This window comes from Andrographis paniculata, unplaced genomic scaffold (genome assembly GCF_009805555.1).
Source record: "Andrographis paniculata isolate CXL003 unplaced genomic scaffold, ASM980555v1 Contig37END, whole genome shotgun sequence".
Classification (NCBI taxonomy): domain Eukaryota; kingdom Viridiplantae; phylum Streptophyta; class Magnoliopsida; order Lamiales; family Acanthaceae; genus Andrographis; species Andrographis paniculata.
Genome location: NW_026137570.1, coordinates 2,714,361 through 2,739,376, shown reverse-complemented (window position 1 = coordinate 2,739,376; position 25,016 = coordinate 2,714,361). Strand labels below are relative to the sequence as shown.

At 32.5% G+C, this 25,016-nt stretch overlaps 2 protein-coding genes and 1 long non-coding RNA gene across 7 annotated transcripts; all 3 read left to right on the top strand.

Moving 5' to 3' along the window:
- Positions 1-3,678: 3,678 nt before the first annotated feature.
- LOC127250634 (eukaryotic translation initiation factor 4G-like) lies at positions 3,679-14,136 on the top strand. Of its 2 annotated transcripts, none has more exons than XM_051274019.1 (11): positions 3,679-3,852; positions 3,973-4,211; positions 4,416-4,549; positions 4,748-4,930; positions 5,363-5,433; positions 5,555-5,611; positions 6,387-7,157; positions 7,307-7,687; positions 7,771-10,823; positions 13,226-13,420; positions 13,507-14,136. In XM_051274019.1, exons 2-11 carry the CDS (start codon positions 4,042-4,044, stop codon positions 13,835-13,837), a joined length of 5,346 nt encoding a protein of 1,781 aa, XP_051129976.1. In that variant the 5' UTR covers positions 3,679-3,852; positions 3,973-4,041; the 3' UTR covers positions 13,838-14,136. The 2 variants fall into 2 exon arrangements, with proteins under 2 accessions (XP_051129976.1, XP_051129975.1); XM_051274018.1 differs by having other exon boundaries at positions 5,357-5,433.
- A 478-nt stretch (positions 14,137-14,614) lies between these two features.
- LOC127250633 (uncharacterized) lies at positions 14,615-20,138 on the top strand. 4 transcript variants are annotated; one of them, XR_007838709.1, is made up of 3 exons: positions 14,662-14,901; positions 15,222-15,361; positions 18,979-20,138. It is a non-coding gene; the product is annotated as an uncharacterized LOC127250633 (long non-coding RNA). The 4 variants fall into 4 exon arrangements; XR_007838706.1 differs by having other exon boundaries at positions 18,960-20,136; XR_007838708.1 differs by having other exon boundaries at positions 19,071-20,135.
- A 1,619-nt stretch (positions 20,139-21,757) lies between these two features.
- LOC127250632 (sm-like protein LSM36B) lies at positions 21,758-24,611 on the top strand. Its single transcript, XM_051274017.1, has 4 exons — positions 21,758-21,923; positions 22,026-22,160; positions 24,115-24,228; positions 24,325-24,611. The coding sequence occupies exons 2-4, from the start codon at positions 22,058-22,060 to the stop codon at positions 24,369-24,371; spliced, it is 264 nt and encodes an 87-aa protein (XP_051129974.1). The 5' UTR covers positions 21,758-21,923; positions 22,026-22,057; the 3' UTR covers positions 24,372-24,611.
- Positions 24,612-25,016: the final 405 nt, after the last annotated feature.

Genomic DNA, 25,016 nt, shown 5'->3' with positions numbered 1-25,016 from the left:
ATAATTTTATTTGTGAGGGAATTTTTCCCTCACAAATCAATAGTTTTTTTGTAGTGGAACAACGGCTACAAGCAACATAAACTACAATTCCAATCTATTTATGAATAGTCTAATTCACAAGTCACATCCACTTCAAATCTCGATTGATGTATATAACTATAAATTAATGTTGAGACAGTGATAACACTTTAATTTTAATCTCTCCAAAATCTCAGTCGCAACACCATCTTCACTCATTTCTTCATATCTATTAACCTAATTTTTAGGGTTTAATTTTGGGTTTATTTTTTACTTGATAAATGAGCTTAATTTCAAGCCACAAAATAATAAAAAAACTATTTAGTGAAAAAAAAAAAGCCATACAAGCTTTCCACAACTATTTTTGCAGTGTTCAAAAAATCAATATCAAACAAATCCGAGGCATACATGTCCAATAGTGAATAAAATAAAGTAAATTTTTTATAGATCTTATAAATAATGGCGTTAAAATTCGTATGCAAGCCCTTTAATATAGTAACGACTTCTGGTATGTTCAACATGTGGTTGGTAGAATATACATTGTATTACATCATTTTATAGCTATATCATCACCAAATTCTTTAATACATTTTTCAGAAGCCGTTGTGAAAACTAATTTTTAATAATTTTATTTAATGAAAACAAACAAGTGAAATATGTTATAGTAAATTTCAACAACCATTTCCGCAACCGTTCCGTGAATAGTGCCGAATAATTAAGTCTGACACAAATGTCAAAAAATATTTAAATTGAAGAACTGCCTAGCGAGCATCACATGTGATGACGTTAAAACGCTAAAAAATAAATCCTTTAGCAATAAATTACTTTTACATGGATAATGTGGTACAAATTGCTTGTATATTTACTTATTATAAGTGGAAATGATAATTTTAATTAAGGGGAAAAAAAAAAAGCAAAGTTATGCATAAAATTTCACAACTATTGTTGCATTGTTGAAACAATAGTGTTAAACAAGTCTTATAGAAATGTTCGTAAATGGCCTATATTGAGTAAAAGCCTAGACGCCATCCGGTATTGTTATAAATATTAGGTAAGTTCTACAATGGGTTGTGATGCGCTTACGCATAAGGGTTGGGATATACATTGCATGTATATCAACAGGCAATTAGTTACGAAGTATCATATAGTTTTTTCTATATATTATTTTTTAATATTTGATTGATAATTTTAGAAGCATTAATAAAAAAACAAAAAGCTTGACACGCAAAGGGTGGGGCACACATGACATATATATCAATATGTAAGTAGGCGGAAAACCCGAAGTTATTATATATTTATATAAGACTGTTGATTTTGGAAGTATTCGTGAAAAAATCCAGGCTTGACACATAAAGAGTAGGGTACACATAATTGAGGATTTTGAAAGCATTCGTAAAAAAACATTTAACTTGACACGAAAAAGGTGAGGTTGATGCGCTTGCGCGTAAGGGTTGAGATATACATTGTATGTATATCAACATGCACTTAGTTACGAAATATCATATAGTTTTTTCTATTTAATTTTTTAATATTTGATTGCTAATTTTAGAAGCATTAATAAAAAAAACAAAAAGCTTGACACGTAAAGGGTGGGGCACACATGACATGTATATCAATATGTAAGTAGGCGGAACACCCGAAGTCTTATATATTTATATATGACCGTTGATTTTGGAAGTATTCGTAAAAAAATCTAGGCTTGACACGTAAAGAGTGGGATACACATAATTGAAGATTTTGAAAGTATTCGTAAATTTTTTTAACTTGACACGAAAAAGGTGAGGTACACATGATATGTATATCAATAGGTAAATAGACGTGGAATATCATAGAATTCTTTGGATTTATATATGATTTCTAATTTGGAAGCATTTGTTAAAAAAAGACTTGATATATAAATGGTGGGGTGCATAGCGATAGCGGAACCAAAATTTAATAAAAAAAAAAAAATAAAGGAGCTAATTGTTGAAATTTACAAAATAATACAATTTATTTTATGCATATACATAAGAAAACATATCTAAATTGTGTATTAGATTAGTCCCATAACTAAAAGGTTTTAACAAAAATGATCCTAAAAAATTGTTCACGTGTCATCAACATATCCGGTGTGCCACCTCGGTTACTCTCCAGCCCCTGATGATCATTTCTGCCAATTTTTTTTTAATTGTGAGACTAACCTAATACAAAGTTTAGTTATGAGTTTAAAATAAAATAGAAATCACGTACAAGATTTTAAAAAATAATGTTCCCTATAGTTTCTCACTAAAAATAAAAAACCAAAAAATCCATACTTACATATTTTCAACATATTTTTTTCACTGTAATTATTACTTTTATACTATATACATATATTTTTAAAATATAAGTGAGAAATCACCAAATAAAATGAGAAAGGAGGAGAAGGACTTTCCTTGTAGCTCCATTTAGATGTGTCAGAATTTGAATCTATAATTTTACGATTACGAGTCTTTCTCCACATTATCAAGTCATCCCTGACGAGACTTATATATTTATATTTGATTTATGGTTTTGGAAGCATTCAATAATAATAATAATAATAATAATAAAATTAGACTTGACACGTTAAAGATTAGATACACGTATTATCTATATCTACCCAGTTCAATTTGAAAGTATACATTTACTTTTGGCACGAAATTTAAAAAATAATAACTTTAATTGCGGTAAGTAGTTAAAAGTAGTGTAAAATTAATTTTGCTTTTGTTTTTTAAGGTAAACATAATAATGTGATTATAAAATATAAGTATTTATAGAAAAAAAATATGATATTTTAAAAATGATTGCTTTGTAATCAGACAATTTAAAATAAATATATGTAAAGTAAACGGAGATAATAACATTTATTAAATGGAAGAAATGTAAAAATTATCCAAAAGTACATATGAACATACTGACAAAATTTAGCTAAGCATGGGTTGGATTGTTGCAAAGTATTACTATTATAAATTACAAATTACGGTAAAAATTAATTTCATTTTCAACTATTTTTAGAATAAAAAGTGGATAGTCTCATAATAATTTATGTAAAAAGTTGAAAATAATAAAATATTGAAACACTCCCTCTGTCTCAAGTTGAATGTTTGGGTCACAGTAGACACTAGAATTTAGGGCAAGTATAATTAGTAGATAATTAAAAATGTATTAGTAAAAATAATTATTTTATAATATAAATAATTATAGATTAAGGTTAAAATAACCGATTAGGTTAATTAAAACTAAAAAAAATTAAATTAGAAATTTTGTATACACTTTCCAAAAAAGGAAAGTGAGATATTAATATATAATTATTTTTATTAAAATAAAAAAATATATTTTCAAATAAGACACAAAAAAGATAAAAAGGTACTTTGCAAAATAAAAAAGTTAATAAATTTATTTTTTTAATTTTTACATAATTATAAGGTGTGATCTTTTTGTGATTTTTAATGTAAAATGAAATCAACATTCGATATGAAATCTTAAATACAAACAAAATAAAAAATAAAAATAAAAATGCGTATGATAAAAGATGCCCACAGCGTGTATTTCTTTAATAGGTTTGTTAAAAATTAAAGACGGTAAATTAATAATAAATAATAATAATAATAAAATAAAAAATATATAAAGAAACAATTCGCCAAACGAATACTTGACGTGTTCAGTTCTACCGCTGCGCAAAAACACACAGCACTATTCTTCTTTCTTCTTCTTCTTCTTCTCTCTTTCTTGCTGTTCGTCGTCGACGTCGTCTCCTTTCTCCAGCGGTATCCACTGCTCATGGTTCCGCCCTTTCGTTTTCGCCACTAGATATTGCTACCCAATTCGCTTCAGGTAAACAAATTTCAATTCGTGATGTTCGCGTTGGTTTTACCTAATCGCCGTTTAGATTGTTGGTGGTACTATTGAATGCGCGAGAAATTATTGATTTTGATGCTGTTCATTTGTCTGTAGGATCTCTCCGAGCAGAGGATTGCTCTCGATTTTGGGAAAGTGGTGTTGTTTCCTCAAGGGTTAGGATTTATGTCCCGTAATCAATCCAGGGGTGAGAGGAACGAGTCTACGCAGTACAGGAAATCCGGCCGATCTGGTGGTTCTAATCAGCAGCGCAACTTTCCGGGCGGCGTCTCGAGTAAGGGCGGCGGCGGCGCCGCCGCCGCCGCCCCCGGCACCCCTAATCCTGCTGGCCGCGGGTACAGTACTTGTTGTTGTAATTGAATTTGAACTAGGGTTTTGTTTTAAAATTTAATATGTGTTTTATGTGTGTCGATTGTTTGATTGAGGAGGAATGTGGATCTGAGTGGCTGTTTCATTGCTCAATGTACTAGGGTTTGGATTGTTTGCTCATAATTTCATCAAATTTCCATATCTCGCTTGTAAATTGTTCTAAAATGCAGTTCAAAGAAATACAATAACAATGCACCAGGAGGGTATTCCCGGGCAAGAGGCCCGAATGTGGATTCAGACTGGGGGACGAATCCCGGGCAGATGAATCCCGGGCAGAATGGTCCTCAACAGCAACCTACTAATAGTATGTGGTTTTATTACATCTCATTTTAGATATCCTTTCCTTTATTTGCTATGCTAGTTTGAATTGAAAGTTCTGTTCACAAGGATGTTCGTCTTAGTGATGATCTTTTTATTACTGACTGGTAAAGTGAAGTGGGGGAGTATTATGTTTTATTTTCTGATTTCTAACAAGTATGTGTTAATGTGTGTATATATATAGTTGTTGGAGCATATGAAGCAACTGCTGCCAAGTCTTCTCCGAACGTCAAACCGACCGAAGTTGTGACTCCAATAAATACACAAGATGCTCCCAAGCCGTCCCCTGGTGTTCCCCCTCTTGCCCCAACAACAAATTCTTCTGGTACCAGCTCTGAATCTGGAGCCCCCAAAACGCCTACAAAAGGTATAAAATTGATTGATTTTACATGAGTATGTATGTGTTTATCTTTGATTTCACGTATGTATGAGTGTGTTTACCTGTAAGATTTTGGTTTTGGTTTTGGATTTTGGTTTTAAATAGTAAAATTTTGAATTGAAATAGTTGTTTGATGTGACATAACTACGTATTGATGTGATGTTTTGAATGTAAAATTTAATTTAGTGTAATAAAATATATAAAAAATAGGTGTTTTATTTGATGTTTTTTTAGAAAAAAAAGGTGTGAAATAATAAAATCGAAAATCAAATCCCACAGTTAAACACACCCTATGTGTGTATCTACAGCTCTTGGGGCTATTTAGTGATTTATTCTCAATATTCATTTGCTGGTTAATCATTGTAATAAAATTAAAAGTTGAATTAATGCTTGTACATATTCTGTAATGTCTAGCTTCAGGGGATCCGGCTAAGTCATTTCCTCTTCAATTCGGCTCTATAAGTCCAGGTTTCATGAACGGAGGAGTGCAGGTATTACATAGCTGCATGACGGCAGCATACCTTGTATTTCTCTTCTAAAATTTCTGTTCTTAAATGCCAAACACTACTTCCACAACAAGAAGGCACTTGTTTACTTTTAATTCTCTTCCAGATACCTGCTCGGACGAGTTCTGCACCACCAAATTTGGATGAGCAAAAGAAGGCTCAGGTGTGTAGGTCTCCTCTGCCTTTTATTTCTTGTTTTTTAAATAGGGCACAAGAGAGTTGGTTTTCAAATAGAAGTGTTTCATTTGACTATAATTTGCAAAAGTGGAGAAGTTTAGATAGTTTTTTATTTTTTATATTAATGTCAGGAAGGAAATTAATCATTTTGATTCCTTTTACAAACTGCTTTGCAGAAGACAACTCAAAGTTCAAGGTGGCCAATTTATTATGTTTGTTAAATATTTCATAATAAATCATACTAGTAAAAGTATAGAAGGAAATAAAATATGCTCTTAATATCACATATATAACTTATGCTAAAAACTAGCAATGATGGAAAGTTGAATCTATAAAAAGATAAGCATTTCTTTAAGTGAGTGATTTAATTTATAAATCGAGTTTGGGCTCCCCAAATAAAAATTGAAGTCTTTACAAATATAAATAAAAATGTAGGGTCTACAAGAAGCACCAACATATCAACTACAACCCTCCTTTTGCCCCTCTAAACTTACAATTTATTTTCTGTATCATCTCTTCAGCTGATTTCAATGGCTTTGGCTGTATTATTTTGTTCAGCTAGTCGTTGATAGCGGTCAATAGTCAAACTCCTTTACCTTATTGATAATTTCTCAAGCATGAATAAACTTTAAAGTGAAACCACCTACAATTTCTCTATACGTGGCTTATATCTAACTACATATGTGGTGGTGATGACTGAACTATTGTTTGTACTAAATCTTTGAAGATGAATTTTATGTAAATTTCCTTTTTCTTGACAGGCACACCTAGACTTTTCAAGGAACACTCCTGCTGCGCCAATTCCATCTGTACCTAAGCAACCACTGCCAAGGAATGCCGGGAATCCTGACCAAGCTAAGATTAGCCAAGCTCAACAAATTCCCAAACCTAAAAAGGATGCACATGCTTCAATTCCACCCTCTGTTACTCAAACTCCGAAGCCTGCTGTAAATCCTATCCCTGGCTTGCCCATACAGATGCCATTTCACCAACAGCACGTTCCTGTGCAATTTGGAGGTCCCGGTCCTCAAATTCAATCTCAAGCAATGTCAGGAACATCAATGCCTTTGACAATGCAGATGCCTATGGGTACTCCTCCCTTGCAGCAGCCAATGTTCATTCAGCCACACCCCATGCAGTCCCAAGGAATGCTGCATCCCGTCCAAAATTTTAATTTCCCTGCACAGATGGGTCATCAGCTACCACCTAGGTTAGGGAACATGGCAATTAATGTGGGCTCACAGTTTCCACAACAGCAGGCTGGAAATTATGGTAGTTCTCGCAAATCCGTGAGGATCACCCACCCAGAAACTCATGAGGAGTTAAGGCTTGACGGCTCACCTGGTGCAAGGTCACAACCTAATGTGCCACCTCAATCACAGCCTATCTCTTCATTCCCTCCCAATCATCCTATGAATTTTTATACAACTTCTTACGGTGCCAGTCCCATCTATTATCCTCCTGGAAGCTCTGTTCCCATGAATAGCACCCATGCTCAGCCTACTACTCAATCGCAAAGGTTATATAACCAGGTTGGTCAGTGACATTCTTCAGAAGATTGTTTCTCCATTATTCTTATGAAAGATGAAACTCGCTATTATGGCTTGCACATTAATCACGTATTCACATGAGTGATTAAGTTGCCTGTTTTTCTATAACCTTTCTGGCACGTTTCCTGTAGGTGACAATAAAGCCACCTGTTACCACTTATGGGGAGAAAGAGCTGCTTCCAGGATCTACACCAAATTCAGTTGGAAAGACAGAGTCCTTGGAATCTTCAACATTACATGATGCAAAATCAATTAGCCATAAGAAAGAAGTTGACACTTCGTCTTTGAGCTTGTTACCTCGTGCCAAGTCGGGTACATCAGCATCCACACCTTCAACAGGCTCAATGAACAGGGAGAGAGATGCATCAACCACTTCAAGTTCTGCTTCAGCTCGTGCAGGTGATTCTGTGTCTTCATTGAAGGGCCCTTCTGATGGATCAAAAAAGGTTATTGTGCCTGATTCCACGAGTGATAAACCTAACCAGTTGGGCAATAAAAGCCAGGCAGATCAGGTATTTTGTGGCTTGTTCATTGATCCAGTTATGTATATTAACCTATTTAAGCATATTCACCATGATTTTCACATTAAATCCAGGATGGAAATCAATCAACCTCACTCTCATTGGCTTCTCCACTGTCAGAATCTGAACCGTTGAACACAAAATCTGACCTATCTATTTCTAATTTGGTACCTGAAATTGCTAAGGAATCATCCTCAACAGCTGTTACTTCTTCTGAGAATGCTAATCTGATAAGCATTGGCTCTGTAGAAGAGAAGGAAGATGGTTTGTCTAAAAGTTTAGGCACAAAAGATGTACATACCAATAAATTAAAGCCTGATATTATTGGGAAAGAAAAAGAAGAAGCCAGTAGGTCTGGCAGTTTGGAACTTCACAAGGATAGTCTGGAATCATCTTTAAAGTCTCTTTCTTTGGAGTCTATAGAACCTACTGGTAAAATTGAGCCAAGATCTGATGAATTAACATCAACAACTGGCGATTTATCAGAGCGAAGTGAGGAAAAGCCAAAAGAAGCTGCAGTTCTACACTCCACTGATGTTAAGATGACCGATGCATTACCTTCTTCTACTCAAGTACAAGTTAGTGGAATTGCTGGGAATTCTGTACCAGTGAATTCCTCACCTGCACAGGATGATAAATTTCCTACTCCAGATGCACCGTCAAGTGTTACAGATAGCATTGCGAAGATGGAAATAGCTGTTAAGCCTGTTGTGGTAGATCAGGAGTCTCCTTGTGATGTTACCTTGAAGTGTGAACATGATGATATTGACAGTTCTAATAGCAGCTTAGTTTCTCCTTCAGAAAGCACCAAAGATAAAGCCTCATCTGATGCAAATGCTGTAAAAACTGCTGTTCCCAGAGCAAAGAAGAAAAAGAAGGAGCTTTACAGGAAAGCAGAGGCCGCGGGCACCAGCTCCGACCTGTACATGGCGTACAAGGGCCCAGAGGGAAAGAAGGAAGATGTCGGCTCTGCAGAAAACCCAGAGAAAGATTCAAGCATTAGTTCGAAACAGACACCTGAAGAGTCTCAAGATAGTCTTGTGCCACCGAAGAAACCTGCTGTGCGAGCAGAGCCGGACGATTGGGAGGATGCCGCGGAGGCCTCCCCTCAATTAGGGCCTACGAAGAATGAAAACCAGACTAATGAGAGAGATGCAGTTGGAATAATGAGGAAACGATACACTCGGGATTTTCTCCTCAAATTTCAATACCAATGCACTGATCTTCCGGATGGATTACAAATCTCTGATATACCTGAGGCATTGATGGTTTCCACTGCGAACATTTTACGTGAACATCATAGTCCTGGACGAAATATTGACAGACCGGGTAGTGGTCCTAGAGCAGATCGTCGATCAAGCAGCTTGGCTGATGATGATAGAAGGACCAGAATGCCTGGCCCACTTATGCCAGCCCGTGGCGACATGTGGACAGATGTCGGGTTTGGTAATAATATTGTCAGTTTTCGAACTATGCAAGGAAGTAATTATGGTGTTCTGAGGAATCCAATGCCTCAAGGTACTGCTCAGTATGCTGGGGGAATTCTCGCCGGGCCAATGCAGACTCATGGATCTCAGCTTGGCCTGCAAAGAAATTATTCTGATTCTGATAGGCAATGGAGAACTGGTTTCCAGAAAGGTCTGATGCCTTCTCCGCAAACACCACCTCCGATGATGCACAGAGCTGAGAAGAAGTATGAAGTGGGTAAGGTTACCGATGAAGAAGAAGCTAAGCAGAGGCAGCTGAAGGGCATTTTGAACAAGCTTACCCCACAAAATTTTGAAAAACTATTCCAGCAAGTTAAACAAGTGAACATAGATAATGTTGTTACACTGTCTGGGGTAATCTCTCAGATTTTTGATAAAGCTCTGATGGAACCTACATTTTGTCAGATGTATGCAGATTTCTGCTTTCACCTTGCAGCAGATTTACCAGAATTGAGAGTGGATGATGACAAGATTACTTTCAAGAGGTTGCTCCTGAACAAATGCCAAGAAGAATTTGAAAGGGGAGAAAGAGAAGAAGAAGAAGCCAATAAAGCTGAAGAGGAAGGTGAAGTTAAACAGACAGAAGAGGAAAGGGAGGAGAAGAGACTTCGAGTTCGGAGGCGCATGTTAGGCAACATTAGACTAATTGGCGAACTGTACAAGAAGAGGATGCTAACAGAGAGGATAATGCATGAGTGCATCAATAAATTGTTGGGTCATAATCAAGATCCAGATGAAGAAAACATTGAAGCCTTGTGCAAATTGATGAGCACAATTGGGGAGATGATTGATCATCCACGAGCAAAGGATCACATGGATGCTTATTTTGACATTATGGCACGGCTGTCCAATAATATGCAATTGTCTTCCAGAGTCAGGTTCATGCTGAAAGATGCCATTGATCTGAGAAAGAATAAGTGGCAGCAGAGGAGGAAAGTTGAAGGTCCAAAAAAGATTGAGGAGGTGCACAGAGATGCAGCACAAGAGCGGCAGGCACAAACTAGCAGGCTGTCACGTGGTCCCAGCATGGGAAATTCTGTTAGAAGAGGTCCATCCATGGATTTTTCTAGAGCTCCTAGTATGTTATCTTCTCCAAATTCCCATATGGGCAGCAGCTTTCGTGCTGCCTCTCCCCAATTGCGTGGTTTTGGGTTCCAGGATGTTCGGATAGATGAAAGACAATCTTTTGAGAACAGGCCGGTGTCTGTTCCTTTACCCCAAAGAGCCCTTGTGGATGATTCCATAACACTTGGGCCCCAGGGTGGTCTTGTGAGAGGAATGGGATTCCGAGGACAGCCTTCACCACACAGTGTTGATGCTCGGGTGGTGGGCCCTGGTCTAAATGGCTTCAGTACTACCCCTGATAGGACACCTCAAGTCCAAAGAGAGGATCTTATGCCAAGACATATGCCGGCTCGTTTTGGTGCTCCATCTGATTCTGATCAACTGCATTCACAAGAGCCAAATGTCAACTCTGGGAATAGAGATGTTAGAAGCACAGAACGTGGCTCAGATAGATCTATTTCTACCTCCCAGCAAGGTGGTCCACCCACTAGTATGGACAATGTTTCTACAGAAAATGTCTTTTCTGAAGAGGAATTGCAGAAAAAATCATTGTCTGCCATCAGAGAATTCTACAGGTACTATTCTGCATCCAACCTCTCATTTTCTGTTTGCTATTATTCATATTACAGTCTGGCAGTGTGTTTCCAAGACTGTATCTTGCATCTGTGATTATTGTTTTGACTTGGATTTGCATGTATTGGAATTTTGTTGTTTTGTAGTGCCATATTAGAGGCCAACATGTTTTTAGTTCTTCTGTAGGGGGTAACTAGGGGTGTTTTTGTTTGGGGGTTTGGATTTTATGTTTAAAATGTGAATAGTAACAAATTCAATTTTTATAGATGTTTGATCTAATATAAATAGGTGTTGATGTGATGTTTTGAATGTATAATTAATTTTTCAGAGCGGATTAGATGCTGAATTTGATCTACACCATTAATTAATTAAATTATTTAATTAATTAAAATGAAGGGTTTGGATCAATTTCAGCTTATGCTGAATTGTTTATCACTACAGTATTTGATCCAAAGCTTTAATTTTTAGTATAATATAAAAAATGATAAATAGGAGTTTCATTTGATGTTTTGGGAGAAAAAATTAGTGGATGGTAGAAATTTTTGAAAAATCCCAAACAAACACATCCTAAGACTCTGGAAAGATGACTTAGGTTCAGATTGCATTAGTAAATTAGCTTCTCTTGCCTATTACTCCCTCTGTCCACTAAAAATAGCCCATTTGGGTCCGGCACGGGATTTAAGAAAAATGAACATTTTATTGAAAAAGTAATAGGTAGTTGAGGGTATTTTTTGAAATTTAGTTAGAAATGAAAGTAAATGAAGAGAGCGAATGTAATAAAGTTAGTGGTATTTGTTGTAAATAAGTGTTGAATGAGCGGTAATAATTAAATGTTAATTTGTTGACTTTGCCAAAATTAGTAATGTGACAAATTTAGCGGACGGACTAAAAAGAAAAGTGAGAATAAATTTGGCGGACGGAAGGAGTATTAGTTATTATAATATATAATTGAGTCTTTGACGGAAGTGTTTAGCTTGCATTTCCATGCACTAGTTAAACCATAAACACTTTATGTTAGTATGATTGCAGAGATATTTGCTGTAGTGCTGTAGCATGCCAACTTGAAGGTAAAATGAATCTGCTTTGGGCTTTCTTGAGAATTGAGATCCTGCATGATGGTATGCTTATACGCTAGAAATTGAACTGTTCAATCGCTCGAGACTGTCTTCTCCAGTTCATACTTTGATATGACAATTGATCATAGAAGCAATTCTTTTGTTGTCTGGGTTACACTTTCATTTCTATAAATCTGTCAGTTTTTCACAGATAGACCGTCTGTTTTTTTTCTCCCTGGGATTCTAGGCATCATTTGCTTACCAAGAATTTCAATAGAACACCTTCATTCATATGCAAGTATTGGCCATTGTGGTAGTTAATGGTTATGCTATTGTTGGACGGAAGATGAATCACTGATATGTTGTAGCGAGTAGGTCAAAGTGTACTTCCAATTCCTAAGATTTCTTCTCTGGAGTGGTATGGAAACTAGAATGAGGGAAACTAATTGATGAAATTTTATTGTTGAACATTTAAATGCATAACTAGTATATGTGGGGCCTCGTATGTAAACTTTCCTATCAACTAACATCACTTAAAATATTTTAACATTATTTGGTAAAAAATTGGAAAGATTGGAGGTGAGTTTACTAGGGCAATTACTTCTATCTTTAGATCAACTCTTTTGTCATGATCCTCAAAATGAAATTGTTCCAAACTCCATCCTTATGTTGACCCAATTTCTTGAGATGACACTCGGTTGGATTGGAAGCTTTACAAAAGTACACGGTTTATTAAATTTTGTGAGGGATTCTCCCAAAGAAAAGACAATGCTCTCGAAATTGAAGGAAACATATGCTTGACTGAGTGTATTCTACTTTTGTTTTGTGTTTCTGAATATTCTTTACCTATGTTCTACATTGCCTATTGCAATGCCATAAAAAGTGTTTTTGATGCTTCTCTGTGGTCTTTGTCATCAGTATAGGTTGGGCCGGGAGAAGTGATTGATTATTGGTGTACTAGTATTGTAATGACCATAGGTGAAGAATGTCTCTTAGGTTATAGGCTTTTGCACAACTGTAAAATCAGAACCAATATTATTGAATATTTCACCTGGACAGAGATCCTGCAAGCTTAGGAATTCATATTTGTTTTAAAAACCCCATTAAGAAGCTGAGGAGGCTACTAGGCGAAGACGGAAAATGCTTTACAGAACACCACAATATCTATGGAGTTAATTTAGTAATAGAAATAGCTTTATTAGCAAAATCGAATGAGACTGAGCTGCCCAAAACCTGATCAGATTTCTATTTTATATGTGCACACAATTCTTATGTATAGATTCACTGAAATATGTCGTGTTTTCAAAGTTTTTTTTAGGCTTTCACTGACTCTCTGTTTATGTTTCCAGTGCAAGAGACAACAATGAAATGATTTTATGCATCAAGGAACTGAATTCCCTGAGCTTCTACCCCTCAATGATTTCCCTCTGGATCACGGATTCTTTCGAGAGGAAAGACCTGGAGCGGGGTCTCTTGGCAAAGCTTCTTACCGACCTTGCAAAACACAAAGATGGAGTCATAAACAAAGATCTACTCGCTAAAGGGTATATACACACACACACACATACATATATATATATACATAAACAACATTACATGGTAATTTTCTTTATCCCGACCCTTCCTGCAGGTTTGAGTCCGTTCTTACCGTCTTGGAAGACGTCGTCAACGACGCCCCAAAGGCAGCAGAATTCCTCGGCCGAATTTTCGCGCAAGCTGTTATAGAGGAAACCATTTCACTTTCTGAAATCGGGCAGTTGATACTCGACGGTGGAGAAGAGCGAGGGCAGCTCGTGGAAACAGGGTTAGCAGCCGAAGTAATGGGAAGCTTATTGGAGATGATCAAGGAAGAAAAATCCGAAGCTGTGTTTAAGGAGATTCGATCAAATTTCCGGTTGCAACTCGGGGACTTCAAGCCGCCCGGCTCTAACAGACCGTCGAGAATAGATAAGTTCGTGTAGAGGAAGGAAGGATAGAAGGGGGAGATTCTTGTACGGTATGGTTTACTAAACTAAAAAATTTTCGGGTATGAATTCGACTGCGGCGGCATTGTAGGGAATTCTTTGTTCTATATTATTTCGTGCCCAGAAATTAATTACAAAGTTTGCAATGAAATATATTGACAGCTCTATATCTATGGCTATGGCTATGGCTATGGCTATGGTTTAAATGCTTCGTTATGTGTTTAGCTCTGTGGTCTTTATAAGCTTATGATGTTTTGGTTGGGAACTTCTCAGATCAGATCAGTGTTCTTTTGAAATTTGGTTTTAACAGTGTTTTAAATGCTCGATATAGGTATATTCTTTTTAAATTTTATTTTATTGATTTTTTTACCTCACATACATTTAAATGTGATAATCAGCTATAGAAATATTAATTATTTTTTTAATACTAATCACTAATTTATATAATATTTATAGAGATATATATATTGTGTGTATATATAAATGTATGTAATGATTATAATATATATATTATGTATTAACTAGTATGGTAAAGTATGTCGTATATATTAAAAAGAATAACAAAATATCAATTTTCTTATTTTACAAGTATTTGTAAATCTACGTCACAATTGAACTCTCATCCTGACTTCCGCCACAATATAAAACAAATTCTTTTAAGAATTTTGAATTATTGTTTTTTATAAATATTGATTGTTTAAAGTATTTTACTATTAATTATAAATTTTTAAGAATTTTGAATTATATTTTTTTTAAAATATTGATTGGTTAAAATATTTTACTATTAATTATAAATAGAAAATAAATTACATTTACTCTTATGTAACTTATTTCAAAATTCAGAAACCCTAAATTATTTTCACAACCGCCGTCTCTCTCAAACTGTACCATTTCTTCCTCCTTTCATCCTCCAAATTTGGTCGATCCGGCCGCTCCACCACCATTGATCCCTGCTTGCGCCGCCCGCTCCACCGCCTTCGACTCCTGTCCTGCGCCGCCGCCTTCCTCGCGATTTTGAAGCTCCACCGCCGATTCATCTGCCTTACATGTTCGAATCACCGGTAAAACTTATATTTATTTTTTATTCTCTCTTTTCTTTTTTTAATTTTGATCCACTTTCACATGTATTCGCAGATTTAAGACTTATATTTAATTTTTATTCTGTTTATCTTTTACTTTTTCTTTTTTTGTTCTTTGATTTTGATCAACTTCCACGTATATTCGCAGATCTAAGACTTATATGTATTATTTATTCTCTTTGTTTTTTTTTTTTTTTTTTTTTTTTTCTTTCTAATCTTGATCCACTTCTATACATATAATAAAAATGAGTATACAATTTTGTTTTTATTGCTCTCATTCTTTATTTTTTCCTTCCTTACAGCCTTTTCTCTCCTGTGGTAACTGGTGCCATCGATTTTAGCCCACAAAAATATCAGTTCGAGAAATAAAGATTAAAAAATTTCAATCTGATCTGAAACTGTGGTGTCAGCCCCATTGTCACCTACAGAAGAAAAAAGTGAGGTTCGTATTTTTAAATTGTTAAAGATATAAGATTTTGTTTTTGTAATCATATGACTTGTGTAAAAAGTTGAAAACTTTATTATGCATAAATTTTTTTTTTAGTAATAATTATTTTTTAAAAAAGTTAAAATAATTAATTTTTTTAGAATTTTTTAAATAGAAGAGTTGTAGAGCTTTTTTTTATCCTTAAATATTATTTAAACATCTTATCTCATTTTAAATTCTTACATTTATTCTTTTTTTATATACTTTTTCCTCTTTTTTGTCTTCTTCTGCATCCCTTCCTCGTACTAAAAAAACCTTAGTTCATGTGATTAATAGTGTCCGATTCTGTTATGTCATGTAAAAAGGACTATTTATAATATTCATATCGCAGAAATAAAATATACAAATTACCAACTAATATTGCGGCATAATGTGACCATAAAAGATTGACGAAAATTTTATGGCTGAATTTTAATGTCCTTCTAAACCGAAATATATATATATAATAAGTTCGCTAATCTTAAATTCATAATTTATTTTATTATATTGTTGTGCATATGTATTCGGTTTGGTTGTTTAGGTGGATACAAAGTGGGCAGATACAAAGTGGTGCATTGTTAATTTCTATTTTTTTTAAGTATATTTTAGTATCAAAGTAAATTATATTTATTTATTTATTTATTTATATATATAAGTATAACAGTCGTTTCTATGAATAACTGTGAAATGCTAAAAAATATATTTCGAAAAATATTAAGGTGTTATGATAAAGAATTTTGAAGATATATAGTTAATTCTTTTTTATGTTTTTATTTAAGTTACAGTGTTATCTTTACATTGTATTTTTTTTACATACATCATTATACTAAAATGTATATAAACCCACCAACGAGCTTTAACGAATCTTTTCATAATTGATGAGTAATTAAATTTAATATTTATATCAATTTTTTTTCCTAATATTCTAATTATCATTGATAACTATTTTATTTAAGTTTAGAGGCGATTGTTGCACAGAGAAGTTGGTGCCATTCTTCAGGTGAAGATATTTTCAACATCAAATTTATTGAAAATATCAAATTTATTTAGACGTGAGTATGAAGTTAGATATATAATTTTAAATATATGTTCGATTATATGTTCAATATTATTTAAAATAATTACCATAATTTTTATAGGTAAAATTTTTCCTAAAAATTGATATTGATAACATGTGAAAATTTTAAATTAATTATATATATATCAAGTTTACATAAAGACGTATGATAGTAGGGAGACCATAAAATTCAAGTTATTCGACAGACATTTGAAATATATATTTTATGGAAGATTCATCTGTCAAGTATACGACGATCCAGGTATAATTTATGTATTAGTTTTATATAATTTTATATTATAAAATATATTTTATATGTTTGACTTATAATTCAGTTAAATAGATAGACAATGCTAAAATATTATTTAAATGCATTTATTGACCGCCGCGTTCATATTCATTGTTCTTGTGCCTCTAACATTTGCAAGACCATATGTTTTATCTTCGATGTTTTAGGTTATAAGAGTAGATTTGTGTGAATAATATGCACATATTATAAAAAGATCTCCATAATAACTCTTTTTATAATGTGTGCATATTCTTCACATCAATTTATTCTCGTAACCTGAATGTGAACACGCGGTCAATAAATGCACCTAAATAATTTTTTAGTATTATTTATCCATTTATCTTAAAATATAAGTAAATCATATAAAATATATTTTATAATAAAACTAGTATGTAAAATATACGTGGGTTGTCATATACTTATACATGGATCTTTCATATAAAATATATATTTAAGATGTCTGTCGAATAACTTGAATTTCATGGTCTCATTATTATCATACGTTTTTATGTAAACTTGATATACATAATTAATGTAAAATTTTCACATGCTATTAACATCAATATCTTGGACACGCACAATCATTTGAAAAAAGTTTATGTATAAATAAATGGTAATTATTTTAAATAATATTATACATATAGTCGAACATATATTTAAAATTATATATTCAACCCCTTCCTCATGTCTGAAGTCATGTATCCAAATTCGTTTGGTATTTGATATTTTCAATAAGTATCTTGACCTAAAAAATGACACAAACTTCTCGCACAATAATCACCCTTAAACCTAAATAAAATACTTAAAATCAATTATAATTAGAATATTAGAAAAAATATACATTTTAGAGTTGATGATGTGTGAAAAATATATCAACTTATAAAATTTTAGAAACAATAAATATGTAAATAAAAAATTACAATATAATTAATGTAATTTAAATAAAAATATAATAAAGAGTTAACTATATACCTTCGTAATTTTTTATCATAACACCATATGCCCATAGAGTAATATTTTTTTAAAAAATATTCTTTAGTATTTCACCGTCATCCATGGCATATTTGATGCGTAGAATCATATGAACGACTGTTATACTTATATTTATTATAAAGAAAAGTAAAGTAAATATAATTTAGTACTAAAAATAAATAAAAAAAAAATTAACAATGTACATTATATCAAGAAGAATAATTTAACGCATGAGATAAACCATTCTTCGATAAGTACCAATCATCCATGTAAATAATCAATTTGAATACATCTGCACAACAATTTAATAAAATAAATTATGAATTTAAGATTAGTGAATTGTTATATATATATATATATGTTATAGTGGACAATATTGTGGAATTCGTACAAAAAATCTTCGTCAATCTTCAATGGTCACATTATGCCGCAAGATTAGTTGATAACGATGAGGTACTAATATGTATATTTTATTCGCTATTATCACTTATGCATTATGAATATTATAAATAATGTCTCGTGTAATACATGAACTCAATTTGTCAATATTAATCTTATGAACTATGCATTGCATGACAAATTCCTACGGTGAAAATTGTCAGTAATAAACAATTATAAATTATGAAAATAGAAAAAATATTATCAAAATCTTAGATATCAAACTGGGGTGATTTTTAGTAAGAGAAAGAGAATGCAAAAGACAGAAAAGAAAAATGAGGAAAAGTACATACGGAAGAATAAATGTAAAATTTAAAATTAAATATGTTTAAATAATATTGAGAGAAAAAAAAAGCTCCCCAACTTTTTTTATTTAAAAAATTATAAAAAATAATTATTATAATCTTTTAAGAAATAATTATTACTAAAAAAAACTTTAGCATTTTCAATGTAAGATTTGTATTTTAGAAATCAAAATAAAATTTTCAACTTTTTACATAAGTAATGATTACAAAAGAATTTATATCTTTAACAATTTGTTGTTATTTATATTTATATTTATTGTTTAATTAATACAAAATTTAATTTAGTTACTCTTTTGTATTTATATTAAAATATTTATAGCAAAATATATATTATAATTATTAGGAACAAATCATATAACTTGAACAAATTTAATCATATAAAAAATATTAATTTTTTTTTCCTAACCGCTTGCAAACATTGATTTACAGAAATTGATACTCAATTTATTTTCATTATATTATCATTATAATTTTATATGTTGAAAAAAATACGAACTTAGACATTTTCTACAGCACTTTCACAATTGCACAGTGGTAGAGGCCGTTCATTTACACAATCGGGTTGGACACCACAGTGAGATCAAATTGAGATTTTTTAACCTTTAGTTGTCTTTGATCAAAAAGGACGACGGAAACAGAGAACGACATTTTGGTGGGCTAAAATCGACGACAACGGCGACCACCGGAGAAAATGGTGAAAGGAAGGAGAAAAAAATAAGAAAATGAGAAGAGGAATTAAAGAAATTTGTATACACACATTTTTCTTATATGTGTTGAAATAGATGAAGTTTAAAAAAAAAAAAGAGAAAATAATAAAAATAAATCTTATCAATAATTAGAATGGGCAACAACAATGGAGCTTTAAAACTGCGAGGGGTGGAGCGACGGAGCAAGGTAGGGATTCATGGCCGTGGAGTGGCGGGGGTTTTATGCATAGATGTGGAAGTAAATCAAAATTAAAAAGAGAAAATATAAAGAGAATAAAAAATAAGTAAATTTTACCGGTGACTCGAACGGTAATTACGATGAACCATCGGTGGAGTTTCAAAATTGCGAGGAAGGGGTCGAAGGCGGTGGAACGGCGGCGAAATCAGAAGGACGAAGGAAGAAGAAAGGGAAGAGTTTTAGGAAGGATATCGATTGTAAAAAGAAATTAGAATTTCTAAATTTTGAAACGAGTTACATAAATTTAAAAATCTTATAAATTAAATACAATAATCAATTAAATGTTTTAACGAATCATTTCCTTTTAAAAAATAAAATTCAAAATCTCTAAAAATTATTGCTTTACATTGTACCGAGGGTTACAATGAATTCAAATATACGTGTGTGTGTGTATATATATATATATATCTAAGAATACTATATATATCTAACATTTACGCATGTATATGAAGTAATAAAACTAACGAAGACCGCAAAGAAAGAAAGAAAAGGCGATGTGACATCCGACTACAAACAATACAATAATTAGCTTACATATTCAGCTTGTCAATGTGTTTGGTTTAGGAGGTAATCTGGAGCGACATAAATTTTTTGTGATAATAAAACTACTATTGCATTAACAAGAAATTCTGCATTTCATGGAAGGACCAAACATATCGACATACGTTTCCATTTTATTCGTGAGCTCGTAGCCAAGGAAGATATTGCATTAAAGTATTACAGCACTGGGGAGCAGGTGACCGACATACTAACCAAGACGCTTCCAATAAATAAACATGTTTATTTTAGATCATTGCTGAAAGTACGCAAATTTGAATAAGGGGAAGTGTTGAAAAATAATTCAATTATTTAGGATTAAATTATTAATTTAATACGTATATACTGTGTACAACAAAATGGTAATTTTTTTGTGCTACAAATATAAATGTAATATTTTAGTTGACATTTACTCATATTATTGACGGCTTGTTTGAAAATGGATATGTTCTTCTTCTTCCTTTTTTTTTTTTATTTTATTTTTTTTTATTTTTTTTTTTTATATATATATATAATTAAACAAATAAAAATCATAAATTAATTAGCTTAGTAGTGAATGAAAATTTAATATAGTATAGTTGTTCGATAATTTTATGCGTAAGAAAATTACTCCTTTTGTAACAATTGAACATAGCTTTTTCTTTTTACATATTTGTCATGTTTTATTCAAAAACATTAACTTTTTAATATAGTAAAATAATTATACATTAATACCATAATATCATTTAATATTTATATAAATTACAAATATATTATTAAACATATAATTAATTTATATATAAAATACAAAAGAAAAAAATATTAAAAAAATCTTATACACTTTAACTAATTAATAAATATTATTATTTCGAACATAGATCACATGCTGATGGTGCTGATTTGACCGTAATATTATATGTTATATTTGTAACACGATATATGATATCTTATCACATAGCCTATGTTGTACTATGTGAAAATATATATACTGATTTGACCAAATGATTTACGATTTTATTATTTTTTAATTTACTACAAAATTCAAATAACCCATTTGAATTGAGATGAATGGAGAATTTAACGTAACTCTAGTTGGGAAAAATTATACTCCATCTGTCTCATAAAGAAGTATCCATTTATTTTTTGTACGTAGTTTTAAAAATATTAATATTATATTGGAATATAGTAGGAATAAAATAGAAATGACTAAAATAACCTTATTAGTATGTGTGATATAAAGGTAATAACATTTGTGTAATATATTGTAATTTGTAAGAGTATTTGTAATGTTAGGTAGATAGTACAATTACTATAAAAAATGAAATAGATACTTTGTTACGAGACAGACTAAAATAAAAAAGTAGATATTTTGTTATGGGACGGAGTATAATTATTTTTTCATGATTCATGAACTTGAGATTTTATCATATTTTTTTTAAACATTATACAAAATCCCTTTTTAAAGAAATATATGGAATATTTTAAATAATACAAAAAAAATTTCATCGTATTTTTCAAATTACAATAACTTAACTTATAAACAATTTGGCCAAAATTTATCTATAATTTTAATATTTGTATTTTAATAGATAATAAGTATCACATTTACATTCTTGATTGAAAAAATTTCATTTTTTTTTTTTTTTCATAATACCTTAGACAATGTCTAATTTTGATTTTAACGTGAATAGTTAGTGAGGGAGTAATAAATAAAAGTACGAGGGTTATAAAAATAAATAAATAAAAACCCGACCCGCTACTCATTTTACAGTATATTAACCCGCTCCATTAAAATCGAATCCGGGTCGGGTCATCGAACCCTCCCAAAGTGCCCTCCCTAGATGACCAATGTCATGAAATTCTTCTTCATCTTCAGCCTGCCACTGGTAGAAAATTTTTCTGACTTCGACCGCCGGTGAAAAGTTCGTAAATCAAAGCTTTTATTCCCAAATAATCTTCTCGCTGCTGCTACACTTTTGCTGGACTGCAATTGATTTCCTATTATCAAGCTCCAAGGTGAGTTCTTTGCGTGCGCTGCTACTGTATGTTGAATTTTGCTGCTAAAGGAAATGATCTACGTTGTTTTGATTCGGCTAATCGTGTGCCTGTGTGTTTCAGATTTGGTATCAGTTGATCTATCGATTGGAATAATGGCGGAGAAGGTATCAACGGCGAAAACCCCTGCCGATTTTCTCAAGTCCATACGCGGTCGTCCCGTTGTAGTTAAACTGAATTCTGGGGTTGATTATAGAGGTATTGTTATATCAATTTCAGGTTTTTTCCACTCCGTTGGTTCTGTTCTGTTGTGCCTTTCTTTTGTTTTTGAATATATGATGCTTTTTGGTTTTGGTGAATATTGAAAGGCAATTCTAAAAGCCTGCTGTTTTGCTTCCGAGGGTTTGCTGCAATTTGTTCCACTTTTGCTGTAATTTTTCTTCAATTATGGATAAGTTTTGTACGAAAAGATTATCTGTTCGTTTGGACGATATTCTTCTGATGGCTGAGTGTGTGATTTGGGATGGCTATTTTTTTGGGGGGGGCGGGGGGCGGGGCGTAGATGCTTTGTAATAGTGGAAAATTGTACTGAACTAAAGGTTTAAGTTCTTCTTCTTTTTTTTTTCCCCACTTTGTTGCTGTATAATCCGATGTTTCCCAAGAAAAATACACTTTCATTTCACAAAACATCATGTCGAACCACTATGCAAACACAAAACAGAAACACAAACAAAACACACTGTTAGGCCTCATTTGATTGGAGTGATTTGGGGCAGAGGGTTTTCAAATGACTCCACTAAATTCATTCGTTCTGTTTGATAATGGGGTGGATTCAAATTCATCTTCTTTAATATTTATATTGTGTCATTTCAATTACTCCCTGCAACCAAATGATGAATTTTAGTTATGGAGTATATTTCAAATACAATGTAATTCAAATCCATTAATTTAAGATTAATTCTAAGATCTAAACTCATCCAACCAAATGGGGACTAAGAGTTTTTTGGACCCTGTGTTGGCATATACATGCATATATATATATATATATATTCTGATTTTAAATGTTGGATCTTTACATATTCACTTATGGTTATTTAATATATGTCAAGTATTGTATCCAAAAATGGTTTGATTATTTTTTTTTCTTACAATGAAGGGTTTGGTACCATTTTGAGTTTCGTTTCTGTAAACATTGTGATGAACTCTCAAAGTCTGGGAAGTGAATAATGTTAGTTTATTTAGTTAATTTTAATTAGCCATTGTCATTTTCATAGCTTTCTTTTTCATCGTATGTGTTTCACTAGTGCTAGATTGGCTTCTCTATCGGCATATGCATGGATGGTGGTTACTTATCACACTGGCTTAATGCATGTATAGGCAATTGTAGTGTGGTGATTGCTTTGGTTTAAGTGATTTTTCATAATGGTGTGGGGGGATGGCAGGTTTTTGATATTGTGTTTATTTGATGCCGATAATTCTCAGGTTAAAGGAGTGGCAGTATGAAATTCTTGAGGAATAGGCTAATGTTATTGAACCCTTTAATGTAGTTCTATTCAATGAAATGCTATATCTTTATTGAGCACTGGAAAATACTCTGCATGTTTATACTAACAGTAATTTCTTTCAAAAAATCCGATCAATATATATTCTCTCACAGAGCATCGCATCAAACACTAATTTTGTACTATTCCCAATTTTTTTCAAAACTCCAAAAGTCTCTATCTAAACAATGATTTGTTGGGCAGATGACAGTGCTGAAGAATCCATGTAGTTTATGTGTGATTTGGTTTCTCATACACGTTGATTTAGTAACAAAGGATAAACTTGAAACTAGCCTTGTGCAATGATCATGATTCATGTGAAATCTAATATCTGTGATGTTTAAATTGCCACATAATATATGGACCTGTGATCTTGATGAACAGATGCTAATGCTCTTTTGTTAAAATATTTGCATCGTTTTGATCCATATTCTTGTTCATCTATACTGTTTACACATGTTTTAATTTCAGCTTGACTGGGCAATATCAATAACAATTTGTACTATTAATCATCTTGCCCTGGAATTGACAGATAGCCATAGTGGTTTCAACATTCTAGTTAACCACTAATGATGAAAATAATCTAATTAAATAAAAAAGTGATTGAACTCCGAATCTCTCCATCCAATTTGATGCAACCCACCCTAATACTACCTTAATTTATTCTGTAGGTATTCTTGCATGTCTGGATGGTTATATGAACATTGCAATGGAACAAACAGAAGAGTACGTGAATGGCCAGTTGAAGAACAAATATGGGGATGCCTTTATTCGTGGAAATAATGGTAACCATTGTTAACACAAGCTTTCAATCTGATGCCAGAAAACACGATTATATCTGAACTGAGGTGTGTTTCTTCATTTTATTTTCCTAAATGCAGTGCTCTATATCAGCACATCAAAGGGAACCTTGGCAGAAGGTGCATAAAGTCATGATAAACGTCAGAAGCTTCTTATGGTAATTATTATTGCGAGAACTTGGTTAGCTTTGTTTTGGTAACTTTATTGGCTTGATTAGGTCATTGCACACCTGTAATATGTGCACCCAAAGGTAATATTGACTCATCCAAGATCCCTTTATTGTTAAACTTACTTGTTGCCTGGAAATGCTCACCTATTTAATCGACTGTTACATTTGTATCTTTTATATATTTATCACTTTATCTCATCTATTATTCGGTGATATAACAATCCTAATTAGTTTGGATTTCAATTAGGTTGCATTTGTGCAATATGACTTTGCTTGGAAGTGTGCTCCCTATGGACAGAGTCGAACTCCAAACTTTTCCGTACTCTTATTAGTTAACTCGCTATCTGCAGTTCTTATATTTCGAACTATGTTAATTATGAAACAAAGATAAGTTAACTTTGTAGAGGGATGACTTGCTTGAGCTAGATGTCTCGGGTACGAACCTTCTGCATACAAAAAAGTTTATTTGAAACAACTTTGACTGTTAAAACACCTAATTAAGAGAATGAACATAACATGCTAATTTACAACAACATTTCTGTGTTTGAGGCTTTTGGATTTCATTTGGAGGACTGAAAACTAATTTTGAACTGCATCCAGGTT

What these genes read in the sequence shown, in the direction of transcription:
- LOC127250634 (XM_051274018.1), top strand. Translation starts at nt 4,042, where the DNA reads ATGTCCCGTAATCAATCCAGGGGTGAGAGGAACGAGTCTACGCAGTAC. An exon ending in CCTAATCCTGCTGGCCGCGG is followed by an intron (nt 4,212 to 4,415) that starts GTACAGTACTTG and finishes TCTAAAATGCAG; the next exon opens with TTCAAAGAAATACAATAACA. An exon ending in ATAAAAGCCAGGCAGATCAG is followed by an intron (nt 7,688 to 7,770) that starts GTATTTTGTGGC and finishes CATTAAATCCAG; the next exon opens with GATGGAAATCAATCAACCTC.
- LOC127250632 (XM_051274017.1), top strand. Translation starts at nt 22,058, where the DNA reads ATGGCGGAGAAGGTATCAACGGCGAAAACCCCTGCCGATTTTCTCAAG. An exon ending in TTCTGGGGTTGATTATAGAG is followed by an intron (nt 22,161 to 24,114) that starts GTATTGTTATAT and finishes TTTATTCTGTAG; the next exon opens with GTATTCTTGCATGTCTGGAT. An exon ending in CTTTATTCGTGGAAATAATG is followed by an intron (nt 24,229 to 24,324) that starts GTAACCATTGTT and finishes TCCTAAATGCAG; the next exon opens with TGCTCTATATCAGCACATCA.